The 23,554-nt window shown below is 43.3% G+C and overlaps 1 protein-coding gene across 1 annotated transcript in view; it reads left to right on the top strand.

Moving 5' to 3' along the window:
• Positions 1 to 12,718: 12,718 nt before the first annotated feature.
• TSPAN4 (tetraspanin 4) overlaps positions 12,719 to 23,554 on the top strand; it is a gene marked incomplete at both ends in the record, with an annotated part of 195,318 nt that continues 184,482 nt past the window's right edge. Inside the window, one exon of the mRNA XM_084262685.1 lies at positions 12,719 to 13,051. Within this exon, the coding sequence (XP_084118811.1) occupies positions 12,719 to 13,051 (333 nt within the window). The remainder of the gene's footprint in view (positions 13,052 to 23,554) is intronic.

A 23,554-nucleotide genomic window follows, 5' to 3' on the forward strand; every position in this document is an offset into this window, starting at 1 on the left:
CTTTCCCTGCCATTTGTGCTTCTCCACCATTTCTTCAGAGCTTGGGACATTGCAGCCTCACATACTGTTTTAGCTGACTCTTTAGTAAGAACCTTACCATTCTGCAAACCTGGATGCAAAACAGCATCCAAAATCGTGGGCCCTGTGCATTGACCTGATGGGTGGGGCCAGATGATCTTGACATAATCTCTTTGACAAGGTGGGTAAATCTCACCTGCTGTTTGGCAGAAGCAGAGGGAAACCTGTGAGTTGGTATTTCCCTGCTGAAGAAAGCAGCTGTAAGGGAGCAGTGCCAGGCTGTGTCAAGCCAGTTATCTTATTGTTGAGAACCACTGGGACTCTGGGAAGGAGAGAGATGCTTTTGAAGTCGAGTCTGTCTATTTATGAGCATCAATAAGCAACAGAGACCAGACTGTCCCAAGGGCCAGGGAAAGGGGAACCTCTTGTGTAATTCCTCTGATCGGCAGGTTTTGTTATGTGGATTTTGTGATTTGTAGTTTAGGATTAAAAAGACCAAAGACCTTTTAAGTATGGATTTTATTATGCTGATTGTGTCATCGTACACAGATGTGGAGCCAGCCAGTGTGCAGCAGACCCTTCATCAACTAATTAACTTGAGTTGTCAAATTGCAATCAGTGAGCTGCTCTCATACTAAAATAATAATGATAAATTCCTCTCATCTGAAGCTGTCAGATTCCAGCTGCATGAGGCACAAGTTTACAGGATCCATAACTTCCTCCATGAAGGAAAATCAGATCTGCACCTCTATCTTGCCAAAGCCAGCTTTGGCGTGGTTCCCTTTCTAGCAGAGTTTGCTGTTGGAGGAGTGGCTGGGGCCAGGCCAGGATTATGCCAGGACTCATAGTGGGGCTAATGGCTGCCATCAGACTGCCAGATGCAGAGTGCTGCAGCGGTGGGACTCAGCCTTGTTTTGCAAGGAGCGTAGGAGTGGAGAAAGCAGTGAAATGTGCCAAGCCAGGGGAGTTTCTCACTGCTAGAGCTTGTGTTTTTCTAGTGTCAGTTGTGTATTGATAAACTGAGGATTGTTGGTTTCTTTGTGCTTGCATTTTAAAAAAAAAAATGTTTGAAACTCTTTCTGTTTAAATTCTTCCCAAAGTTGTTTTGTGAGGCAAAAAAGGTGCTGCACATGGCACTACAGGACAGAGTCTAAGACCTGGCTGAAGAAACAGGTGTCCATAATGCCTTTGGAGTTATTTGTCTGACCCACAGAGCTGGCAGCAGGGAGGTCTCATAGGCTTTGGTGAGGATGTCACCCTTCTCCCCTCTCAGTTCTTGGAGTTTTAAAACCCTGTTACATCTGTCCTTTCTTAAACAGATCAATAAAGAAATCCCATTCCACAGTGGTCAATTCAACCCTCCTACCTCTGTCCTGCATAAAACAAGTTACTGCCATCTCATCCGAGTATGACCAATTTATAGCAGCCCTGCTCACAACAATATCCAGGCATCAGGGGGGGCAGAAGCTTACTCCAAGATTTGCCTGGACTAAAAAGTCAGGCTTATGCGGTGTTGAGATTGGAGGAGTACCTTGCAATGATTTCAGTGTGCTTTGGATTGGGCTCCAAACACAGTCAGCTGCCTGAGCCTGGGCAGTGGGTATATTTATCCTCTGTGTGTTTTCACTTCTTACTCTTACAGATGCATTCAGCATCTTGGTTTGTGGGGTGTGGAAAGCAGGAGGTTTTGGCTTTGTAATATTTGACCCCAACAGGAATTGGTAAAGGTGTGTTTAGCTTTTCTATTTCTAGGCAAAATAGAAGCAAGCAAAAATGATTGTTTGTTTGCTTTATCCAGACAGACTTTGACCAAGGAATTTGTGTAGTTGTCTAAGAAATAATAACTGTCTTTTACTGTAATGAATCTCTTTGCACAGTGTAAACATAACAAATAGAAATTAAAAGCACAGTTTACCCTACAGCATAGGTTTGGGTGACAGTTATAAAAGGCTATAAAGCATCTTAATTAAAGTTTTATAGGCTCATAATTATGCATTATTTCAGAGAAATATCATTAGCAATATGAGAGCTACACATATGTGTAAAATAAAGATGTTTGTAAGGAGGTCCTCTTTCCCCATCAGATAAGAAATCCTGTCTGAAGGTAGAAATGTAGAATTCAGAAATCAGAAGGACTGGTTCTTTGCTCTGCATTCCCTGCCACTTCTGAAAACCATCATGGATGGAACAGATATCCTTGTTTTGGGGAAATGCTCCTACTCACTTTTGAGTTGGCTTCTTGGTGATCTGATGCAGAAATAATTTTCAGTGTATAAATCTGCTTTCATGAAAATCCACATAATTATAGCACAGAAAACAAACTGCTTGGAGGTCAGACCACAGAAGAGGTTGACCTTGCATTTTTAGCAGTGTAATGTATGCTAGGATTTAAGATTTAGCAGGATTAAATTTTGCAAAGGTCCTGTGCCAAATGTTTCTTACAGAGTGGGAATATCTGAAATACTAGTGCAAACCAACAGGAAACACTGAGCACAAACACGCAGGGGAAATTTAGGCACAAATTTGGTTTTGATTAGGATCAAAATCTAGGTTTGACTAGAATCCTTGCAAGATGAGTGATAACTTTAAAGATTAAAGAGAAACTTTTGAAGTACCTTTTCAGTGAGAGCATCTAAATTAAGGCACTGATTATCTTTCATTCTTCATCATTAAAGCTCTAAGTTATGTCCTTTTGTGTGTCCTTTCTGTCCAAACAAAGCCCCATGATTGAAGTTAAATAACATTAAGTGCCTTCATAAATAGGGATGACTTTATCTCTCTCTTTTTTTTTTTAATATAACTCAAATTTGTTGAATTAGGGCCTTTGTGTTATCTTTGGTAACTGAGTTTAGGTATGTTTTGCAAAAAAGGTGTCATACCTGTGCTGCCTTAAAATAGGCAAATTAGCTCATTTACAGATTTTGATAGTGAAACCCAAAAAGAACCAGGTGGTGGTAAACAAGTAAATACAGATACATAGTTTCCAGTGCAAGTGATACCTTTTCTTCCAAAAGAGCATTTTTATTTCAAGCATTATCACTATTATATGTTCTAATGTGTCTTTAGGGAGTGTAAATCCCAGACTGTTGTTTTGAACTGGCTTACCTGTGTATGTGTTATCTGTTCAAACAATATATTTGAAAGTACGTCTACTGGTCTTGCTCCTGAAGTTATTTTTGACTGTTCACTGTTATGAATTCTCAGAATGGCAAAGCAGAAAGCCAAAACTTGTGCTCCTACCCAGAAATTTTTATTAGCAAAAGCTCTTCTGTTTTTGCTTGAATGGTTACAGAGGTGCCAGTGATAAGAGATCTACTGCTGTTTACTTTTACTATGTGGGATGCTATAAGTCCTGTGATTCCTTACAACATCAAGAAATAGAGTAATAGCTGATAACATAATGTATAAAGAAATACAATGCCAGTGGCATTTTCTTTGTACAGGTCCATTCCATTTTAATATCAATATTTAATCATCACCTAGTGTTTTTGTTTATTATTCCCTTTCAAATACTCTTTTCATTTTCTGCAGGCTCCTTAATACTTCAGATTTCATTTTAAGCTCTCTCCAGCACAGCTTGCATGGTAAGAAACACACTGAGTTGCTGTGACAGAACTTTGGTCTCATTTAAAAAAATGCCCATTTCCTTATTCCAAGAAGTTATCTTTCAAGATGAAAAGGGTATCTGTTGCTCCCTCAGGGGTTTTATTTTCAGTCCTTTTTTGGAAAAAGATGTACATTTATATTTAAGCTAGGATTTTGGAAGAACTCTAAGGGAACTAGGAACAAACTTTAAGTCATAAAGAGAAAGTTGCAGACCCTGGAAAACAGTAGCAGAGCTCTTGCCTGCCCTGGGGTCTTGGTGTGCTGAGGTCTGTTGACTGAGCTGCTGGTAGGAGGGCTCCTCACCACCTCTCAAAACAGCTGAACTAACTTTGCTTGCTTTGGCTGAAGGCACCTCTTGGCCAGCTCTGCAGGTAGATCTGTGAAGACGTAGCCTCAAAGATGTATGTTAAGGGAGTAATCCCTTCCACTACAGCAGCTGTATACAGAGTCCAGCTCATTCACAGCCTTTAAACGCTACATTTCTCATACTTGTGTACAGCCCCACTCACCAAAGCATTTAAGTGTGTGCTTACTATTTAAGTACATGAATATCTCAGTGCAGTGAAAACTGCCTGCCTGTTTTGCTGAAATAGGCTCTCTGTGACCTGATTCTCAAAAGTGCTGAGCTCTCGGATCCCTGCGAGGTCAGTGAACGCTGCTGGGCCTTCACTGCTTTGGAAATGGAGCTGAAATATGGTTACATGAACTTTGCTTTATGCTCATATGCTCCTGAAACCCTGGCCCTGTTTTTAAGGATGCAAGAGAAGAGGAGGCTTCATTTTGAATCTTCAGGGGGAAAAAAAAAATCCATGATGATGATGTTAAAAGGTAGACATTAGTTAGGGAACATTAATGAATGTTTGAATTTTTCTCAGTCATTGTTTTGTTTTGTTTGCTTCTGCTTTAAAATACCTGCTTTCACAAGCCCTCAGAACTGTGTAAAGATTTTTGTGTCTCATTGATTGCTTTGTACTTGACAGAAAGATCCTGAGTATCACGTGTGTGTTTGAAGTGGTATTCTTTGAACATCGGCTGATATCTCAGGTTAGAGAAAGTAACCTGATTTTAAGAAAACTAGCACATAAATTGCATTTGTGCTGCTAAGACCTGCTGACACTGTAAAGATAGGTCTTGACAAAAATTTTCTTTGGGCCACAACTCATCTTGTATGGGGTGCTAGATGGATTCTTTATTTCCGTTCTTTCATTCTTTATTGCTGAGGGCATTGGCAGGGGAACAGGGCTTCTACTTCTTCAGGATTTCACTGACTGGCACTGCTCATCTTTCATCTGCAGCAATAATCCTCTCTTGTCCAGGACTTAAATACACAGCATTTTCTAGGGAAACAGGGAATATCTTTGCTTTTTAATTTCTTTTTTATAATTATTGGACAAAAATCATTAGCAAAGAATAGGATTACAAAAGCCCAGAAAGCACAAATGGCAAGGGAGCTCTGTAGTGCATAGGGTTTTGGGGCTCAATACCAATTAACTTCTTTGAGGGATTTTTTTCTTTTTTCTTTCCTATTTTTTTCCTTTCTTTTTTTTAGTCTGACTTGGCACCAGCTCTTCTGCACGTATACTCTCATCACTGTCTGTACATGTAGATGCTTAAATATGGGTGAAGGAAATGCCTTCAGTGCAAGTAGTGCACATAGTGATGTGTCTGAATGCACAGAAGGTGCACAGAGGTGATGAAAACCATTATGCAGATAAGAGCGCCTAAAAAGCAGTGAGGTTTCTGCAAAAGTAACTTGTGCACAGGTTTAAATAAAGGGCATTGCAAATCATACCAAAAATATTTTCTCTCTCTGATTGTTATTTCCATAGCAACTAATTATGCCATAAACCAAAGATCATGACTTCAGGTGGCATGTGAGCAGAAGGAGAAGAGCTATTAAGTACTGAAGATCCTTTTTTTTTCATGCAAATTTCCGTATTTATAAAGAAAAAAAAAGAAAATGAAAAAAATCCACCCTGAAGTCTGCTATATAAGTCAGATTGCTTCTGACTGGAGTATTTTTTCAAAGTTTTGTTGAAGGCATCAGTAAGTCTTTAAAGGAGTTGCAGGTGCAGCTGTGAATATCAAAAGGCCATTGTATTAGCTGAGGAAATCTCTAGAACATCTGACATTCCCCCTCTGCCCGAGCAATCCAGGGCTTAGCCACTCTCCAGCAGATACAGCCTTTTACAGATACTGAAATTGCCAATGGATGAGTGAAGACCCTGGAAATAGAAGGGAAGGTGCGGGATGCCTATCTATGTGATCTGTCCTAGGGAACCTGCCTTGGCAGGGGGGTTGGACTTGATGACCTCTTGAGGTCCCTTCCAACCCCTACAATTCTGTGATTCTGTGATCTTATGTATGTGGTAAGTTTGAAGTTTCAGTCAAACATGCTCTCTTTGGCTTGATTTGTATTTTAAAAAAATATTCATATTTCTTTCTACAATAAAATCTTCTTGAGGGATCCTCAGCTTACAGCCCCATGTGTAGAGCTGGAGGACCTGGTATCCAGAGTAGGACTGATTGTTTGGTTTTCCTGTTTCTTAGGGGGGGTTGTTTGACATGTCTTGCTTTTAGTTCATGAACTGGCTTTATGGCTCCAAGTCTGACCTACTCACGTGTCTCTTGAAGCCTGTGGCAACAGGCTCTTTGCACCACAAGAGATTTTTAGGAAAGATCAGGATTTAAGGTTGCTTTTTTTTTTTGCTCTGTGTGGGCTGTCAGAAAGGAGGTTGACATGCTGGGACACTGTTGCCAGATTTCTCCATTGCTTAGCCTTTGGATGGAGATGCAGAAGAGGTAATCATATACCATTGGCTCCACACCTAGTTCTGCAGTCATGTTCGTAGAATGGTTTGGGCAACCTGTTCCAGTGCTTCACCATCCTCATTGTAAAATATTTCTTCCGTATATGTAATCTGAATCTACCTTCTTTTAGTTTAAAACTATTATCCCTTGTCCTATTGCTACAGGCTCTACTAAAAAATCTGTCACCATCTCTCTCTCAAACCCTCCTCAAGTTTTGAAAGGCTGCAATAAAGTTCCCCTGTAGCCTTTTCGAGGCTGAACAACCCCAATTCTCTCAGCCTGTCCTCATAGGAGAGGTGCTTCCTCCCTCTGATCATCTTTGTAGCACTCCTCTCAACCCACTCCAACAAGTCCATGCCTTTCCTGTGCTGAGCGCTCCAGAGCTGGACACAATGCTGCAGGTGAGGTGTCACCAGAGCAGAGTACAAGGGCAAAACCACCTCCTTCAACCTGCTGGTCATGCTTCTTTTGATGCAATGCAGTATGCAATTGGCTTGCTGGGCTGTGAGCACACATTGCTGGCTCATGTCCAGCTTTTCATGCACTGGTACCCCCAAATCCTCCTCTGCAGGGCTGCTTTCAGTCCTTGCATCCCCCAGCTTGTATTGATACTAGGAGTTACCCTGATACAGGTGCAGGACCTTGTACTTGGCCTTGTTGAACCTCATGAGGTCCATTTGGACCCACTTCTTGAGCTGGTACAGGTTGCTCTGAGTGGCATCCTGTCACTCATGTGTGTCTAATGCACCACTCAGCTTGGTATTTTCTTCAAATTTGCTGAAGATGCACTTGATTCCACTGTTTATGTTATTGATGAAGATACGAACTGACACTGGCCAGGGCTCAGCAGAGACTGCAGACCTATGGCAGCACAAGGCTTTCAGGATAAAACCCATATTTTCACTCCCTTTTGCTTTGTGCTTTTAGTCATTTATATTCATGCAAAACAAATATTCAAAACCAAAGAAAACAGAGACTCCATCACAAGATTTTTTTTCTGCTAGCCCAAACATCCCTGAACTCTGGTAATGTTTCTCTTAGTCTTTGGAAGAGGTACATTTTTTACAAAGCCTGTATCAGTGAATCAAACATAACCAAACAGTAGCTGGGCAGAATGCACCATGGGGCGGGGAGGGGGAGAAGAGTAGAGAAGAAATTGTTTGCTGGGCACGTTGCTGAAGAAGCAGACAGGCAGTGCCAAGCAGCTTTGATTAATGCTTTTATGTGGCGATCCCTGCATGTACATGAAATTAAAAAGTTAGCTATTTGGAGTGTATTTATCAATTGATTACCCATAGCTGATAGTAATGCTGTGGTGTGGAACAGAGTTAATAAGCCACAGAAAGTTCCAAATCTTGTAGTAATATTTGATCTTAGAGGTTTTGTTTGCTGAAGCTACTGGTAAACACTAACACATCTTATGTGCATGCCTTTGCACATCCCCCTCTTGCAGAACAGGAACAGTTGTCACATACATACCCTGTACTTATGTAGTATATTTCAGTAATGGCTTCTAGTAGGATTTTTTAAAAAAATTATTGTGTGTCATGGATCACTTAACAGTTTTTAATGAGATGCTCACACACAGGCCACAGGGGTTAATGCAAGGTGGGTTATTTCATTAGGAGGATGGAGCAGATATGTAGAGTTCTGAAAACAGTGGGAAGACACATCAGTAGAGGGAAACCCATTGCAACCATTAAAGGACTAATGAGATTAAATGAATGAGGAGGTCAGTGGCTGCATTTTGCGTGGCCTGTAGGGGCTGGTGTTTTGTGATCATGAGAGTTAAATCACAGAGCAGGAAGAGAAAGCAGTATTCAAAATGGATAAAAGGAAGGCTGACCCAAAGTGGTACTGAAATCCCTGCTGGCTTCAGTTGGTGGTTCCTTTGGGTCGAGGGGAATCATACACAGCGAGGAGCAAGGAGAGGAGGCCTTTGATGTGGGGCAGTGAAAGAAAACAGCAGAGGTGGAAAACCCTAGTTCATTGAAAGAGAAGCCAAAGGCAAGCAGGGGAGCTAAGAGGCCCAGAGAGCCCAAACTATGAGGACAGGCCGGTTCTTTGGGGATCCTCGGTAGACCTTTTTGACACGTTAACCATCACTTGAGCTGAGCTCAGAGTAGACACAGCTTGCTTAGGCCTTGGCAAGGGCAGTGACCTGTGCCCCAGGGAGCAGGGCTGGGCAGCACCAGCTGGGCCTCAGCCCCAGCTGGGGCCTACATGTGCCCTCAGGTGGGCCTGTTCCACCATGTGCCCCATCCTGATTGTCCTAGGTGGCTGCCACCCTGTTAAAGGAGGAGTTGGGTGGAGAGCTGCCTGCACCTGGTTAATGGCTGCTGTCCTGCAGAGTGGTGGGGTGTGGTCTGGGAGCAGTGGCCATCTCAGCTGCGAGTACAAACAAGGGAGCTGGGTGTAGATTTGGCTAAGGGAATTGGGGGTGTGGTGCAGGGCCAGTGGCGACTGCAAGTGCAGGATGAAGCAGCAGAGGGGAAGTGTGGGCTGATCAAGTAGGTGTGTGTCTTCAGGTGATAGTTGTAGCCTTGTATGAGGCTTTTCTGAAAAATGTGTGAGGGATAACACAGTTAAAGTTCTACTGCTGATGTCCAAACCTTTACAGTTTCTATCGGCTGGAATTCATCTGACATCATTAGAGTGTTGCCTCTCCTCTTTCAGGGCCAGGGTTTTGGCAGGAGATGTTGAAGTGTTACGAGCCCTCTACTCAAAGTGGCAGGGACAGAGTTGTTACAACATAAATGGTGGCATGCCACCAGAATCAATACAAGTTGAACTGCTGCTGAAGAGACTGCATAGTGCTTGCTTTCTTGTGTGGAGGAATCAATATGGAATCAATTGGCCGCAGGATGGGAATATACAGCTGCAGTCGGGGAAAGAAAAAGTAGATGGAAAGCTGAGGGGAACAGGGGTCACAAGGCCCAGGCTATGAGCTTAGGCTCAGTCATTAAGAAAAAGTTTTGTGAAAGCTGTAATTCATGAGCCCCTTGAGTCACCCCTGTGGACATAATGGCCCAGTGACGCGATGCTTCTGAGGTTTATTCTTCTTGGTTCACGTATTATTTTATTGTAGCAGCTTGAATGTTGATACAGTTCCCAGCATGTCCCTGCCCCTTTCACCCACTTTCTACCAGTGATGGGCAAAAGTAGAGCACATCAGCCCTTCTCTTTTTATTGCTTTTACTCAGTTCCGTGCAGGGTGTCACTCCTTCATGAAAGCATGTCATCCCAGTCGCAGTTAGCCTGCCGGTGCAGTGTTGCTATCTCAAGGATTTCCTGTTTAGGCTAGTGACTCTGAGCTTCCTAGTGTGGAAGATTTAATAAAAGAATGATTCCAGGGGCGCATAATGTCTGTATCCCAAATAACTGTGGTTCTAATTAGCTGCTGATATTGGTGTGAGAAAGAACAGCAGCAACTTGAGAGCTAATTTTTACAGTGAAGTGCCTTTGGAAAGTTGTCATTTCATTGAAGAGTGCTAAGGGATGATAGTGAAAGGAGGCTAGGGTAAAAGTACCCTTTACTATAAGGGTCATGTGGGACCTCTGCCCTCCTCGTATGTTTTTCTGCATCTGTCTGAAATAACCCACTGAGTGTCAATGTTGGGTTTTGGTTTGGGTTTTTTTTTTTTAATTTAAAGGAAGCATTTAGAAACTCTCCTTTCTATCTCAGATCTTTGCTTTATAAATTATTCCACTCCTGTTAAGGACAGAATTCTCTTGAGAATTGATGATTTCTTGCCTTAAAGAAAGGTGAAATCAAGTGATTTCTATCTCTTCTCTTATCCAAACAGCAGTGAGCAAGCTGCTTTTGAGCCTTTAGATGTCTAGTTTACAGTAAATACACCAAATTGGCCTCTGTTAAACCCTTGCAATACTGTGGGAACCCTTGTTAAATAACAATTATCTGACTTGACTCTTTCAAAATAATTTGTGTTACAGAGCTGTACCCAGTTTGCCTTTTTACCATTTATTATGGAGCTTTGTGCATAGGCATTTCTGCATACTGGCAGGGGACACAGAAAATATTTGAATCACCTTTGGTTTTCCATTGTCAAGCTGATCTAATCACTATATGGACAAGGAAGAAGATTGGGGGCAGAACAATTTCATGCCATAGGAAGGATCAGTGGTATACTGGAAACTCAGGCAGAGTACAGATCTGCTTGAATGGGACCATCTTTATGTCCTAGGAAATGGTGACTTGTTTTGGGAGCAGAGTTTATACTGTGCAGGAAAGGGAGGGAGGAAAAGTCAAAGAGCAAACTCTATTGTGGCACTCTCTGTTCTTAGAGGTAGGGAAATTAAAAAGTGGGAAAGTTTTAAGTCATCCAAAATTGTTGAAACAGATGGTACAGGAGTTATTACCCTTGGGTTCCATGCTCAAGTTCTTTCTCTAAAAGCTTGCACCAGGTATGCCCAGGTATTTATAGTTTGCAGAGGAAATGAAGGGAAATAATTAGACTCTAGCTTTACAGTTTGTAAATTAACAGAATTAGAGGGTGGTTTGCAAGGGCAAACTGCTCAGGCTATGTGCAAAACCAGCTCATTTTACTTTTACTAATTTGTTCTTTAATTAATTGGTGCCTGTGTCTGTTCATTTGTGCTGAGACTGGCAAGATGCTTCATGCAAGAAACCTGTTTTCATCTTGATTAATTCTCTGCTGGGGCAAGCCTTTTAAAAAATATTAGCCAGCCAACTTCTCATCTCCAGGAGCTTAAAGTCAGAACCATAAGGCAGATGGAGAGGTGAAGAAAGGACAGCAGAGACAGGCCGTCCTGTTTTACCAATGAGGAAGTGGCATGTGGAGATGAACTGAGTTATTCTCATGGGGAGTTCAGGGCAATGGATGATAGATGAGTATTGCTTTCCTGAGTAATACTGCAGTTGCTACAGGTTCAGTCAGATGTTTCCCTTCTGAAAAAGTTTGGTGTGGATTTTCAACTCTACTGCCTGTGGGAGTAGCCAGGTTTTAGAGAAGTGCTCCTCAGCATGCGGAGTATGATACCTGTCAGGGGGAGGTGGGCTGCTGGAGAAGCAAACGAGCTGGCCGTGCATTGTGCTGAGTGATGATTCCGTGGGACTGAGTAAATGAGGAAAACCCAGGTGATGGATCTGTAGCAGAATGAAGAAGCCTTCCGGGAAGGGAGGCACAGCCTCTTCTAACCCCGCTCCCTCCGAAGCATCCCGAACGCTGCGTATTCCCGTTTCTTTTGGCGGCTCTGCCTGTGCAGCCGGGCAGCCCTTCTAAAGCCGGCCGCACGTCAGGCTCCTCTCCGCGCGGTTACTTCGCGCTCAGTTTCCAGCGAGGGACGCGGGGAGGACGGCGGGCGGCAAGAGGCGGGCGGCCTGGGGAGCTGCCCAGCCCGGGCTCCTGCCGCCGCTGTCGCCGGGCTGAGGCAGCACCCGCCGCATCCCGAAGCCGAGGGGAGGTTTCTTATTGCAAAGGTGGCGGTGTGTATGTGTGTGTGGGCGGGTACCGGAGGGGCTACGACAGGCGGGAGGGAGGGCAGGGATGGGGAGGGGTGCGCAGGGCGAGGCGGCCCCCGCTCCTGCCTCGGCGGGAGGCGCGGGGCCGGGCCGGGGCGCGGCGATGCGGGCGGGCGGGGAGCGCGATTGGCGCGGAGCCTCGGAGGAGTGGCGGCCGCGCTGTGAATGGAGCTCCGTGGCCGCCTCGCCACAGGCTCCGTCCGCATGAAGGGGATACGGGGATCCTTAAAGTGAGCTGAGCGTCTCGGGACAGAGCAATGTGGCGAGGAGGAGAGTGCCACGGGAGCTGCTCGCCTTTTGGATAATTCCTGCCCTTGCCCACGAGTCTCGTGCAGCAGCTCTCTTGTCTGTGTGTGGCATGCGAAGCTGGGGTTTTATATGGCATTTGCGATCCAAGTGAGGTCACACTTACTTTTTTTTACATTCATTGCTTTGGGTACAGTATATATCTCTCTCTTTTTTTCTTCTCTGGTAGTGGGGTGGGCCGGGAGGGACGATTGTGACACCGGAGGGAATGTTTACTTGTGCAGAAGTCTTTCTCATGTGGAAGCACGCTGCTCCCTAACTCCTGGCTAAGCAGACTTCAGTTCACCAACTTTGCTGCCGTACAGCACACGTAACTCCTTGACAGGATGGCAGACAAAAGAACAGCTGGTGCAAAGCAATAGGGGATTCATTCATAGCAAGGAGGAGGAAAGAAAACCACAAACCTTTCACCTGCACCATTGACATTCGGCGATTGTCAGAACAGCAGTTGCCACAGGACGAGCTGAAGCCACCATGCGCAGGTCTAGCACCGATGAGTCGACCTATCACAGGAGCCCTTCCCTGGACAGCAAGGATTACAGTTTCCCAAATGGCGCCTTTCGTCGCTACAGCAGCATGTATGGTGGCCAGTTTGGGGCTGCCAGCAACTCTTTTTTTGGATTCCATACCAATCCAGGCCCTAAGGCCACCAAGGCTAAGTACACGTCCCCCAAGGGAAACAAGTACGTTGTCTTTTACCTGGATCTCTCATTTATTTTTCTCCTAGAACTGAAGAGGTGCAGTATGGCTCACAACTGCCTGCAGTGTATCAAGTACCTAATGTTTGTCTTCAACCTTCTTTTCTGGGTGAGTACATGTTTGAAACTGCAAGACAGTTGCATTTGTCTACTTACTAAGATGGAAGGTGAACTTGTTGCTGCTTTTATACTTGGACGTTTAAACTCAGAAGTTGAACAAAGGGGTGCCTAGGCCTCCTTTTCTGTGACCTCGTTAATTTCTGTTGACAGCCTACTGAGGGTATTCTTCATCCCCTTCATTTCCTGTTGTATGTTTCAAAGCCATGATATAAGGCAAAATAATGTGTTTATAGAGGCCAGTTGCATGTATGCCTTCATCACTTTGTTCCAGCAGGAGCTGTACACTTCTGTTGCCCTGATTTTTCATTCTCACACGTGCTTGCCTCAAAAGTCAGGCATAGTCTCAGCAAAACTACTGGTGTCATTCATGGTTTTAAAGTCAAGTGCTTGCTTACATCCACTGCTGTATCGTGGATGGCACTCTTGGACATTACAACATTAAAGCCTGTATCAAGACTCTACAGGTGATCATTCTCTGTCCCAGTCAGTGATGGGTCCTACCATTGCCATTCCCTCCTGAAGACACATCTCTGGAGGGTGGAGGGAAGCTCGAGCTCTTGGTTGCTTCTTCTGGGGCTGCTACCATATGGCAGGAGCTCACTGAATCACTACCAGGCATGCGTGTCCATGATGGGACGTATGGGCGTGCATCTCTGCATCATCTTTCTAATAAATGAGGTGGCTGTCAGCAGCAGGGTGGTTGGGCATTTCACTGCCCTGAGATGGAGCATAGGCTGTAGACAGAGACTAAAGAAGCACAGTGAGGGGGTTCGAGTTGCAAATGCTGTTTGCCTTGTAAAAAAGGGAGTAGTGTGATTCCTAGGGAAAGGGAGGAAGAGATTTCTAGTTCAAAGTCTCCTGACCAGATTCATACACAGGGTCCTCAGGAGGTGCCTTTAAAAAAATGCCTTGTTTTTCCTGAGTGGTTTATTAACATGCTGAGGGAAATAAGGGGTATTGTCAAGTGGCACTACTTCTGTCCTGACACTTAAGGAGGGGGGTGTGTGCTTGCAGTTGCAGTTACCAAGTCTGTATTGCTGATTGTACTCTCATGAATTGTCAAGAGGTACGCGGAGGGCTGCGAGTGAGATGGAAAGAGCTGTTCTCTAGTGTGCGCTGCTGTACAGCTGTTTAAAGCCAGGCATGCTGCAGTGCTGTTGCATCAGAAAACACAAAGTGCAGGCAACTTCTGCTGACCTGAGTCATACCAAGGAGTCAGGATGAGATAAACCAGTGCAAGTACACTGAATCAGCATGGTACTAACCAGAGCTGTGAAACACGAGGAGAGTGCTCTCTTTAAACCCTAGATAAGCTGGTAGAAAGAGCATTGGTAAGACTGCAGTCTGTCTTTCAACTCTGACTCTGGTTGCTTCTGCATCCTATATATCGTCTGATATTTATGGCTGCTTACTTCAGTCCTTTTTCAAAAAGAAAACCACTATCTTTCTTGCTCATTTTAAGCCTTTTGCCCTGCTCAAGGTTATAGCACTGACAGCTAGTTGAAGTGTGAGCTACAGAAATGCAATAGGCTGCTGGCATTAATAGGTCTTTTCAGGACTATGCATGATGCTGCCACAAAGGATACTTGCTGCATTCTGATTCCTTTTACAATATTCATCTTCCACTGAAGCATATGATAAGAAGAGGTACTGTTGCAAGTAATGTGTGTGTATTTACAAAGGGAAGATGGCACATAATAGTATATCTTTGGCATGCTTTTCAGTAGCAAAGCCTTAGTCCTTTGAGAGAGAAGGAAAGGTTTTTGTCTTTCCCCTGAAACACCAAAGCTATTCTCAAATGCTTGCGGGGAGAGAAAGGACTGGGTCTCAAAAAGAGAGTAACCATATGCTGACTGGACTCTTCGTGAACTAAAGGGTGCGAGCAGGGGGGTGGGTGGTGTCAAATACTGCAGCACGATTTCTGTTTTGTTTCCCTTTCACATGCTACCTGCACAGCAGGAGTGATTGATGATGTTCAAATGAGGTTTGCACAGCATGTAGTTAGAATATATGCTGCTCTACACCTTCTCGTAGTGGAGAAAGTAACAAAAAAGATGTGATTTTAAAAAGTAGTGGGTTTAAGCTGACCTATCCTTAGTAAATGCAGAAACAAATTCCAATTTCTAATGATCAAAAATCTCAGAATGATTACAGGTTGATGCTGCTGCTGTTTTGTTTTTCAAGTTGTTAGTTATCTGTCATGTTTTACTTTGTGAAATTAAAGGAGAAGCATCTCTGCAAGACAGCGGGATTTCTGTTTGCATTTGTGCTTATCAAAGTTTTGCTCCCTCCACCCTTCCCTCAGCAGCTGGTTAGTGACAGACAGTGGTAAGTAGGAAGAGGAAATCTTTTAATGCTTTGACCTCTAAGTAAAAACTGCAGCTATTTCCATGTATAGAGCAGTCATGGCATTAAATGAATTAAATGCCTATTATAGGTTCTTCCTGGTTTTTATTTTGTTTTGAGCAAATGCTTTTATTTCCTTCAGAAATCATATTTCCATTTTCTTCTTCCTATTCCTATTCATTAATTCCAGTCCACTTTGTACATTTCTACAGCCTATTTCCCAGTACTTTCAGATATCTTTCCCACAGTGAGGCAGAAAAATAGTCCTCATCCCTGTGCAACTCAGGAGGTTTTGATGCTGCATTTTTGAGGAAAAGTCCCTTTTCTTATAAATATGGTGGATTTACAGTAAGCAAAATCTCAGAGACCTTGATTTTTAATGTTCCTGCCAAGCTTTATTGGATTAGGCGCTGTGGTCATGCTGTAAAATTTTTAAAAGTTGTCATATAACTGTGAAAGCAGAGTGAATTTCTCCTCCCCTTTCTGATGGTTGAAGGCAACATAAAGGTCCTTTCACAAGTGTCGGAGCCTGAGGTGCCTGGTCTGTGTTGGTGCTCAGTCAGTCTATTGGTGTAGCAGACCAGCAGCTATTAATGTAGAGAAAAACTCTGGTAGTCCTAAAATAGCTCTTTTCTCCATTGCACAAATGGCTCTTGGTGCATTTGCAACTACTCTGGGGTATTAAGGTGCTGGAACATGGATGAAACATTATTAGACAGCAGCACTGCTGCTCTAATGGGAATTGCCATTCAGTGGCCATTTCTTGGAATGCTGCCAGGTGCAGAGGAGCATCCTTGCATCACTGCACTGGTTTGTAAGCTCCCAAAATAACTTGTCACCTGATACATGATACTTGCCTGACTCGTTCACTTTAATGGACTTCTGTTTTCTTTTGTTGAATTGCTGAACCCTGAACCCTCGAGACCAAAGATCACAGCAGAATATTTTTATTTCATAATGAAATATTTGTATTTCACTGTGAAATACCCAAGGAAGAACATTTGTTTGTGTTCCACATTCTGTTCTCCAAACATACAGACCTTCTTAACGAGTCAGTAAAATGAAATAATTTCTTTCTCTGCTTGTAATCCAAGGCTCTGCTGGACACCTTTTTTTTTTTCTTTTTTTTTTTTTCCCCTCCTTCTTTTTGGTTAAAAAAGTAGGATACATCCTAAGGGCTGAGAGAGTGCTATAGAAAGAAAAATATCTCCTTAATCCTTCTCGGCTTATGCCAGCATTCCCACTTTCTGTGACTTCTAACTCCCAACCTCTGAGACTCAAAAAAGGAAATGCACAGAACTGTACTTGTGTTTCCAGTGGCTCTTGCTTTCCTTAAGAGAGCCTGTGCTAGAGAGAACTGGCTAAATTGGTAGTGAATTGCCCATCGAAGAACTGAATACCTATATTTGACTCTCCAGGCAATGCTTTAACTGACAGAGAAATTTAGTAAAGCACAGAATTTGCTTTACTGACTTTCTCTGTTGGTTAAATATCGTAACACTGTTGTTAGGATATTAGAGAGGAGGCAGCAACAAAAAGGAGAGAAGTTTACCAAACTTACCAGTAATAATTTCAATGCACGTCTCCTTTCTGTTGTTAAAACATACTAAAATTGTATGCTCTGCAAAGAAGTCAAAGTCTTCACAATGGTATGTGAAAACTAATTCCAGCAGGTAGGCTCCCAAAGACCCAGGGAAATATTCTCTTGCAGCTTTAAAACTTGGGAGTTGCCATCTGTTGGACACACTATGGCTGGGATGAGCAGCTGGAGCTCTGCTTTCCACCTCCCTTCCTCAGGGGATGAGGCACGGCACTTGGCCCTGCTCAGTGTTTTGCCATTTGGTCCACATAAAATTCCCAACTGATACAGTCCTGAGAGTGATGTGTCCTGGCTTCAGAGACACAAAGTGTGAATCTGAGATGTATGGAAGCACAGAGCCAAGGAAGGGACAGGTAGCACTAATGAATGCACTAGGATCTGTTGGAAAACAACAACAATCTAATCTGATTCCAGCAGCCAGCTGTGGGTCTCTTGCTCTGGCTTCCTGCTGTTGATAGTTCATGGACCACAGTTTGGGAAGCTCTGCACTAATGAGTACTGCTGGCCTGGTGCACTAGTGAGACTGCCAGCAATCTGTATTACTTGTATGTAATCGGACAGAAGGAGGGGAGGTAATAAAAATGAGAAATCCCTCATCTTCCTTCCTTGCATTTCAACCTCAGTGGCACAGGTATGTCTTGGAAGAACTATGAAATTGTTAAGAATATCTGGGAGACTGAGTGTGCAGGGCAGCTGGAAAAGGGAACAGCTTGATCTGAAAATGCACCATGGGGCATTGGATGGTCTTTGAGTGATCCTGGCCAAATTTGGCCAAAGGGTGGAGGCAGAGGGGTGTCTTTTCATTTCTTTACCTCATGCAGAAACCATCTGACATTATTAGCTTGAGAGGAAAGCTGTTAGCTAAGCTTGTTCTCAAAGCTGGGGAATTTTGTGAGAGCAGCAGCTGATTTTGTAGAATTGGATTCCTTGTCCTTCATCTGCATCCTCCATCAGTCAGCTGAATGAGATTGATGGCTGAAACAGCCAGAAACTCTACAGATTGTTAGTGGCTGAGGACAGAATCATTTTGTAGTTATACTTGGCTGCAGGCTTAAGTTGGTGGAGAAAAAAAATTACCAATAGAGCAGTAAGCCATTTTAAAAGCAGGCCCACCATCTCCTCACCACTATTTCTGCACATTCTCCTCTGATGGGCAGGGGCTGCCACTCATCCCAGGGGGCTGAGCTTACCAGCTGGAGCTGCTGCATGCCGGTCTGCAGGAAGACAGTCGCATGCCTGCCAGTTGGGTGGTGCTCTGAGAAGACAGTTTGATTAGGAATAAGACAGGCCATGTATTTTCCTATGTATAACAGGTGGATAATCTATGACAAACAAAAATTTGATTAAACAGACTTTGCTTCTGTGTAATTAAAACATGGGAAGTTTCCCCAGAATGTAATTTTCTCTGCCTCCGAGTCTCTGATTCTCTTTTGTTACTTACCTTCTCCAGAAACTGCTCAGTCTGATTGGCATCTTATCTCTGCCTCTGACTTTGTGAGGGCTCTCCAAGGATGTATTTTTAAGGAGCATTGCTTTTAAAGAAAGGAGAGTCATTTGATATGGGAATTACAGACTTCAAAAAATGGCATTTCTGTGAGAAGCAGAACTATTGAGGACTGATATTAAGTGAGAGAGAGATGATTGTATTACCTGATGTCTGATTTATATGGGCACCAATTAGAGCTTTTCCTCTAGCAGTGCCATTCATACAGTCTCTTTACTGTGCGGATTCTGATGTCTAATAGGGGTTGGGGATCATGCTGGAGTCTTATCTCGCAGTGAAGGCATTGCTGAGGGCTACATTTGCTACCTAACTGCATACCTTCTGAGAACCTTTAGGAAGTTAATGACTTTGAAAGGCTGCATATCTGTCAAATCAGACTAACAGTGACAAATGGAGTCGCAAGTTATTTGTGGGATATTCAGCCAACACAGTTCAATTTCATCATCTTCTTTCCTGAGGAAACCAGGCTCAGAAGGCTCTTAATAGAGGAGAAAAAAAATGCTTTAAAGTTGACTATATAATATATGTCATCTTCAAATTGCTCGCTGTGGGCCAGTGTCTGCTGCTTTTACTCAAGACAAAGAGTAGCTGCGTTGCTTTAGGTGGGTTTGCTAACGTTGATATGCTTTTTGGCCGTGAGTGTTGGCAAGGACTAGGCACCTTACCTTACAGGTTTTGCTGTCAAGTGTACCCACTGTACCTGATCCAGACATACTGGTAGTACAAAAACCTGAGGAAACCCATCAGTGAATAAACCAGAGGACGTGGCATGTTGCAGTTGTGGAAATACTGGCCTTTCTAAAGTAGTGAGCGAAATGGCTGCCAGCACTGTTTTGTCTTCTGGACAATGACTGATACTAAATCCATAGCAGCCAGTACTTTGAACTATGCAGAGGAAGACAGAAGGCAGGTGAGATCATTTCCATCATGATTCTTCCTCCTCCGTATGTTGGCGCGAAGGTTTTTGAAGGTGAGCCAGTCCTCCTTTCTTACATGGGACCTGGTTTCTTATCACGGGGGCTATGATCAGTCAGACTAACTACCACAACATATGCTGGCATCTCACAGTTCACTCTGCCTATGTATTAGATATTTTTCACCCACTTTTGGCTTTTGTTTTGTTTTCTCCTTTTTTTAGTGTGTGAACCATTTGGCCAGGGTGTTGTGTGCAACTGTGTACCCACAGAGCAGCTAGAAGAATAAAATCCCAGTCTCAGTTTGTCTCCAGACACTACTGTTTCAAACATGATAGCTGTTAATGCTGCTATGTGATTTATTTATTTAGAACATAACTTTTGGCTAAGGTAGCAAATCCATACAAGTTACTATATGAATAATATACAGTATCTATATAAAATATACAAAGGCACTTCTCTCTGCTATTTATAGTGTAGAGTGAGCACTGCTAGGTCAAAAATGAAATGTGGAGTTGAATGGAATGACTTCTGCATGCTCATGCATATTGGAGACAGTAAATTGTATTTCATAGTACTGTCCTGTAATTGTTTCTCCAGAAAATGTTAAGCCATCACAAGATGCAACAGAAGTAAATGAAATTGAAATTGCAGCCTGTAATTAGACTGTCATACTGTAACACATCTTAAATCTGTCTTCAACAGAAAAACTAACACTCTCCAAAAAGCCCTCCCAACCTGCTTCAAGTGTGAATGCATGCAGAGCCTTATAATTTAACATGATTCAACTGCAGCTTGTTCTTAAGTTGTCATATAATAGAAGCAGTAGACTGGATGATGTGCAAGAACAAAGGGCCAGAATGACTTGGTCTTGTAAGTCTTTATACAGACTTTCAAGACTTTTTGGGGTTCGTTTTGCTGGGTGTTTTTGTGTGGTTGATTGTTCATGGTTTTTTTTTCCTGCTGGCTCTGCTTTCCCAGGATTACTTGTGTAGCTCTTTTTATTCTTTCCTTGGCCATGGTACCTTTGTTATCAAGTATTTTCCAAATAGGGCAGCAGAAGCTATTGCTCTGTGTCATTCTTGGAGTCCCTCTGAGTTGTATGCTTTAGGGGTGGCTCTAAATTTAGATCAACTTGATCTATGCTGGTTTATTGTATTATTGCTTTTTTTTATTATTACTTTGTTTATAATTATATTATTGCTGTTTCTGCTTTGCACATTAGACCATACTTGATTATTTGCTCTTCTCACAAGCATCTTCATGTTTTCTTCCTGATCCAACTTTTACAGGAAAATCCTGGCTACTAAATCTTCCTTTTCCTCTCCAGCTGTGTTTTGTAAACTTTTTGAGAAATCATCTGCTGCGATGCCTGTAAACACTGCATCTGATGACCACAAAATGATAGTAGTTTACTACTAGTGCTCATTTTCTTTATTACACGCGTTCACTGCACATACTGATTAATTTGTGCTGCCTCTTATTTAATGCTTTGCCTCCTCCAGCACTCCATACTCACACAGTTCTTTATATAAGGAGTTCAGGAAGAAACTTTTGTTTTCTGTATAACATTCCTTATGTATCTCTTCAATGATGTGTAGAGGCTTCTGGATATAGCTTATGGTGGGAATGAGCTTTTTTGGCTTCTGGTTGTAGTCATTAGAAGACCCTTTGTTGGTAAAACTACAAAGTGTTAGCTCCCGCTCTGTTGAAATAGACAGCTGTCTTCCCCCTGTGCAGGACAGGATTTAGTTTGAGATGTGGAGAACCAAGAAAACTGTGCTGTGTGGAAGAGAAACCCAACCAACCACCTGCCCTTCGTGCAGATGTTCACTTTCTTCTTCTCTATGTGGCTTTTCTTTGTCACGGTGACCACCAGCTTTAATGATCAAACAGCCAGCACGGGGTGCAATACTTGGAATTAAACTATCTAAGTCTCTTAGTTAAAACAAGCCTAGCACTTAGGAGCAAAAATCTCATTTCCTTCACAAATGACTATGTGGCAGGCCTGTGATGGGGTTGCAAAGCCTTCATGCAAACTGCAGTTACACCAGCAAAACTGCCCAGAAAGTTTGTTCTGCTCAGAGGACTGGTGTAGACTGTAATGGCAAAAAATGCTTTTGCTGGTGTTAATTGTTCCCCCAGTAGGGGCTTTGCAGCCACAACACACTCACAACTAGTTTTTAGCCCACAGATCTTAAGAGCAGTGATCCTGTCTCTGTGCTGCTGTTGGACAGCCCTGGACCCAAAGACACAGCACAGAGCCAGGTAAAGGGGAAGTGAGTGTTGGTTGTAGAAAATGAGATTTTGTTGTTGCTCGTGCCTGGAGGCTTAAATGAGGCAACAGCACAAGGAGGTAACACCCCCTGAGCAGGGTGCTTCTGCCAGGAGCAGAAAGGAGACTGAGAGCTTCATCTCTAAGGACAGGTAGTAACCAGCGACTGCTGGTAAAATGAGTGACTCCAGCTTGGTTTTGTACCTCCTCCTTCCTCCTTTAATTGCCAGTTGTTTTGCCCTTGCTGCCTACAAAATATTTAGTAAGGAGAGCACAAAGAAGGAGCTAGGTTCTTATTAGAGACCAAGAGCAGGTGCCTCTTTGTGCTGCTATGCTTGGAAAGGCTCATGTGATGGTTTCTTCCACAGAAGACAATCCTGTGGGCTTCAACCCTTCTGAGGGCTTTTTTTCCCTTCCATTCTGTGGTGTCCCAGTAATTTCTGGTCCTGTCACAGTTTCTGTGACAAGCTGGGAGTCACCTATAGTAGCAGCAAGGGTACAAGTCTCCTTGGGCAATACCACACACGAGTGTGTTTGGTTCTATGGAGCAGTTGGATTTTTCTCTAGGTCAGCTTACTGTAGAGCTTTGCTATCAAATTGCTGATTTTTTTATTCTGTCAGTATTCACCACTGGCTATTATGAAGGTATATACTGGGTGAGATGGACTTAGGGCTCTTTTATACAAAGCTCCAGTTTGTTGTAAACCACTTAAGCATTCAAAAAAGCATCTTGGTTGTCTTGCAATAAGAATTTTTTAACATCCCCTCCCCCTGCATCTGGTGGAAATGAAACTTGCAGATCTATGGCTATTTTATTACATTACTTTTTTTTTAAGTCACTCTAAAAATTTGCCTTAGGTTTATATCCTGTCCACCACATTGCTCCTGTCGAGTCTGTAAATGGACTGACTGCATTCATATTGGCCATCGAGAACGTGTGCTCTTGTTTTGTGACAATATCCCAGGGTTGCAGCACAAATTGTTTATGTTTTTCTGAATAAATCCATTTGCTAATCCATTAGTGGGCAGCATGGGAAGGAGCTGAGGTGACACGTTGGATAACATTTTTTCTTCAAGAAAACAACTGGAACTCTGGATAGGAATGGAGTTCCACTGCCAGTTGCAATCTGTTATGAGCTCCCACCCTTGAAGGCCAGAGATTTTAACACAGCCGCCATCTGCGCTGTACTTGCTGCATCCATGCAGAATGCTTGGTTGGTTTAGAATGACTTTGCAAACTAAAATAGAGAACTCAGAAATGCTCTAATGCATCCTGTATGGGCATGCTGCCACTACCAAAGGGTACACTGAAGCATCTTCGGGCATGAGAAGCAGACACCATTTTGTTGTTTACTCATGGTCGCACCACAACCTCCAGCCACAAGACTTTTGTAGTGTACTAGTAGTTTCCTGGTGTTCGCAAGCCTGGTTGGTGCAGCTGGGTTGGTGTGTTGAACTTGTCACGGGGCACCCAGGCATGACTCCTCTTTGTTGTCAGACTGGTGCCTTCCTGGTGCTTCTTACCACAGAAAGCTGAAAACAGAGGTAAGGATGCTCACTGTGTTTCTGGTAGCCCAAGTGGGAAGTGTATTTAATACTCCAGGCTAAACTCTTGCATCCCTTTTGCATGTCGGCATCACTGCGTTCTTCAAAGGTGTGGTAACATGGCAGCAAAACAACAGGACTTTTCAGGGGGGTCCTGTGGCAGGTAAAATTACTGCTCCAGTGCCACAGGGTAGTCTCAAGGTTGAGTCAGAGGCAAGGAAACAATGTAGAGACTTTGGCACTTGCTTTGGTTTTTTTTAATAAGCGTTATTGAAATCCTCTGTGACATTTGTCACTGATTCTATTTG

Source organism: Gallinula chloropus (genome assembly GCF_964237585.1).
Source record: "Gallinula chloropus genome assembly, chromosome: 4".
In the NCBI taxonomy this organism is placed as follows: domain Eukaryota; kingdom Metazoa; phylum Chordata; class Aves; order Gruiformes; family Rallidae; genus Gallinula; species Gallinula chloropus.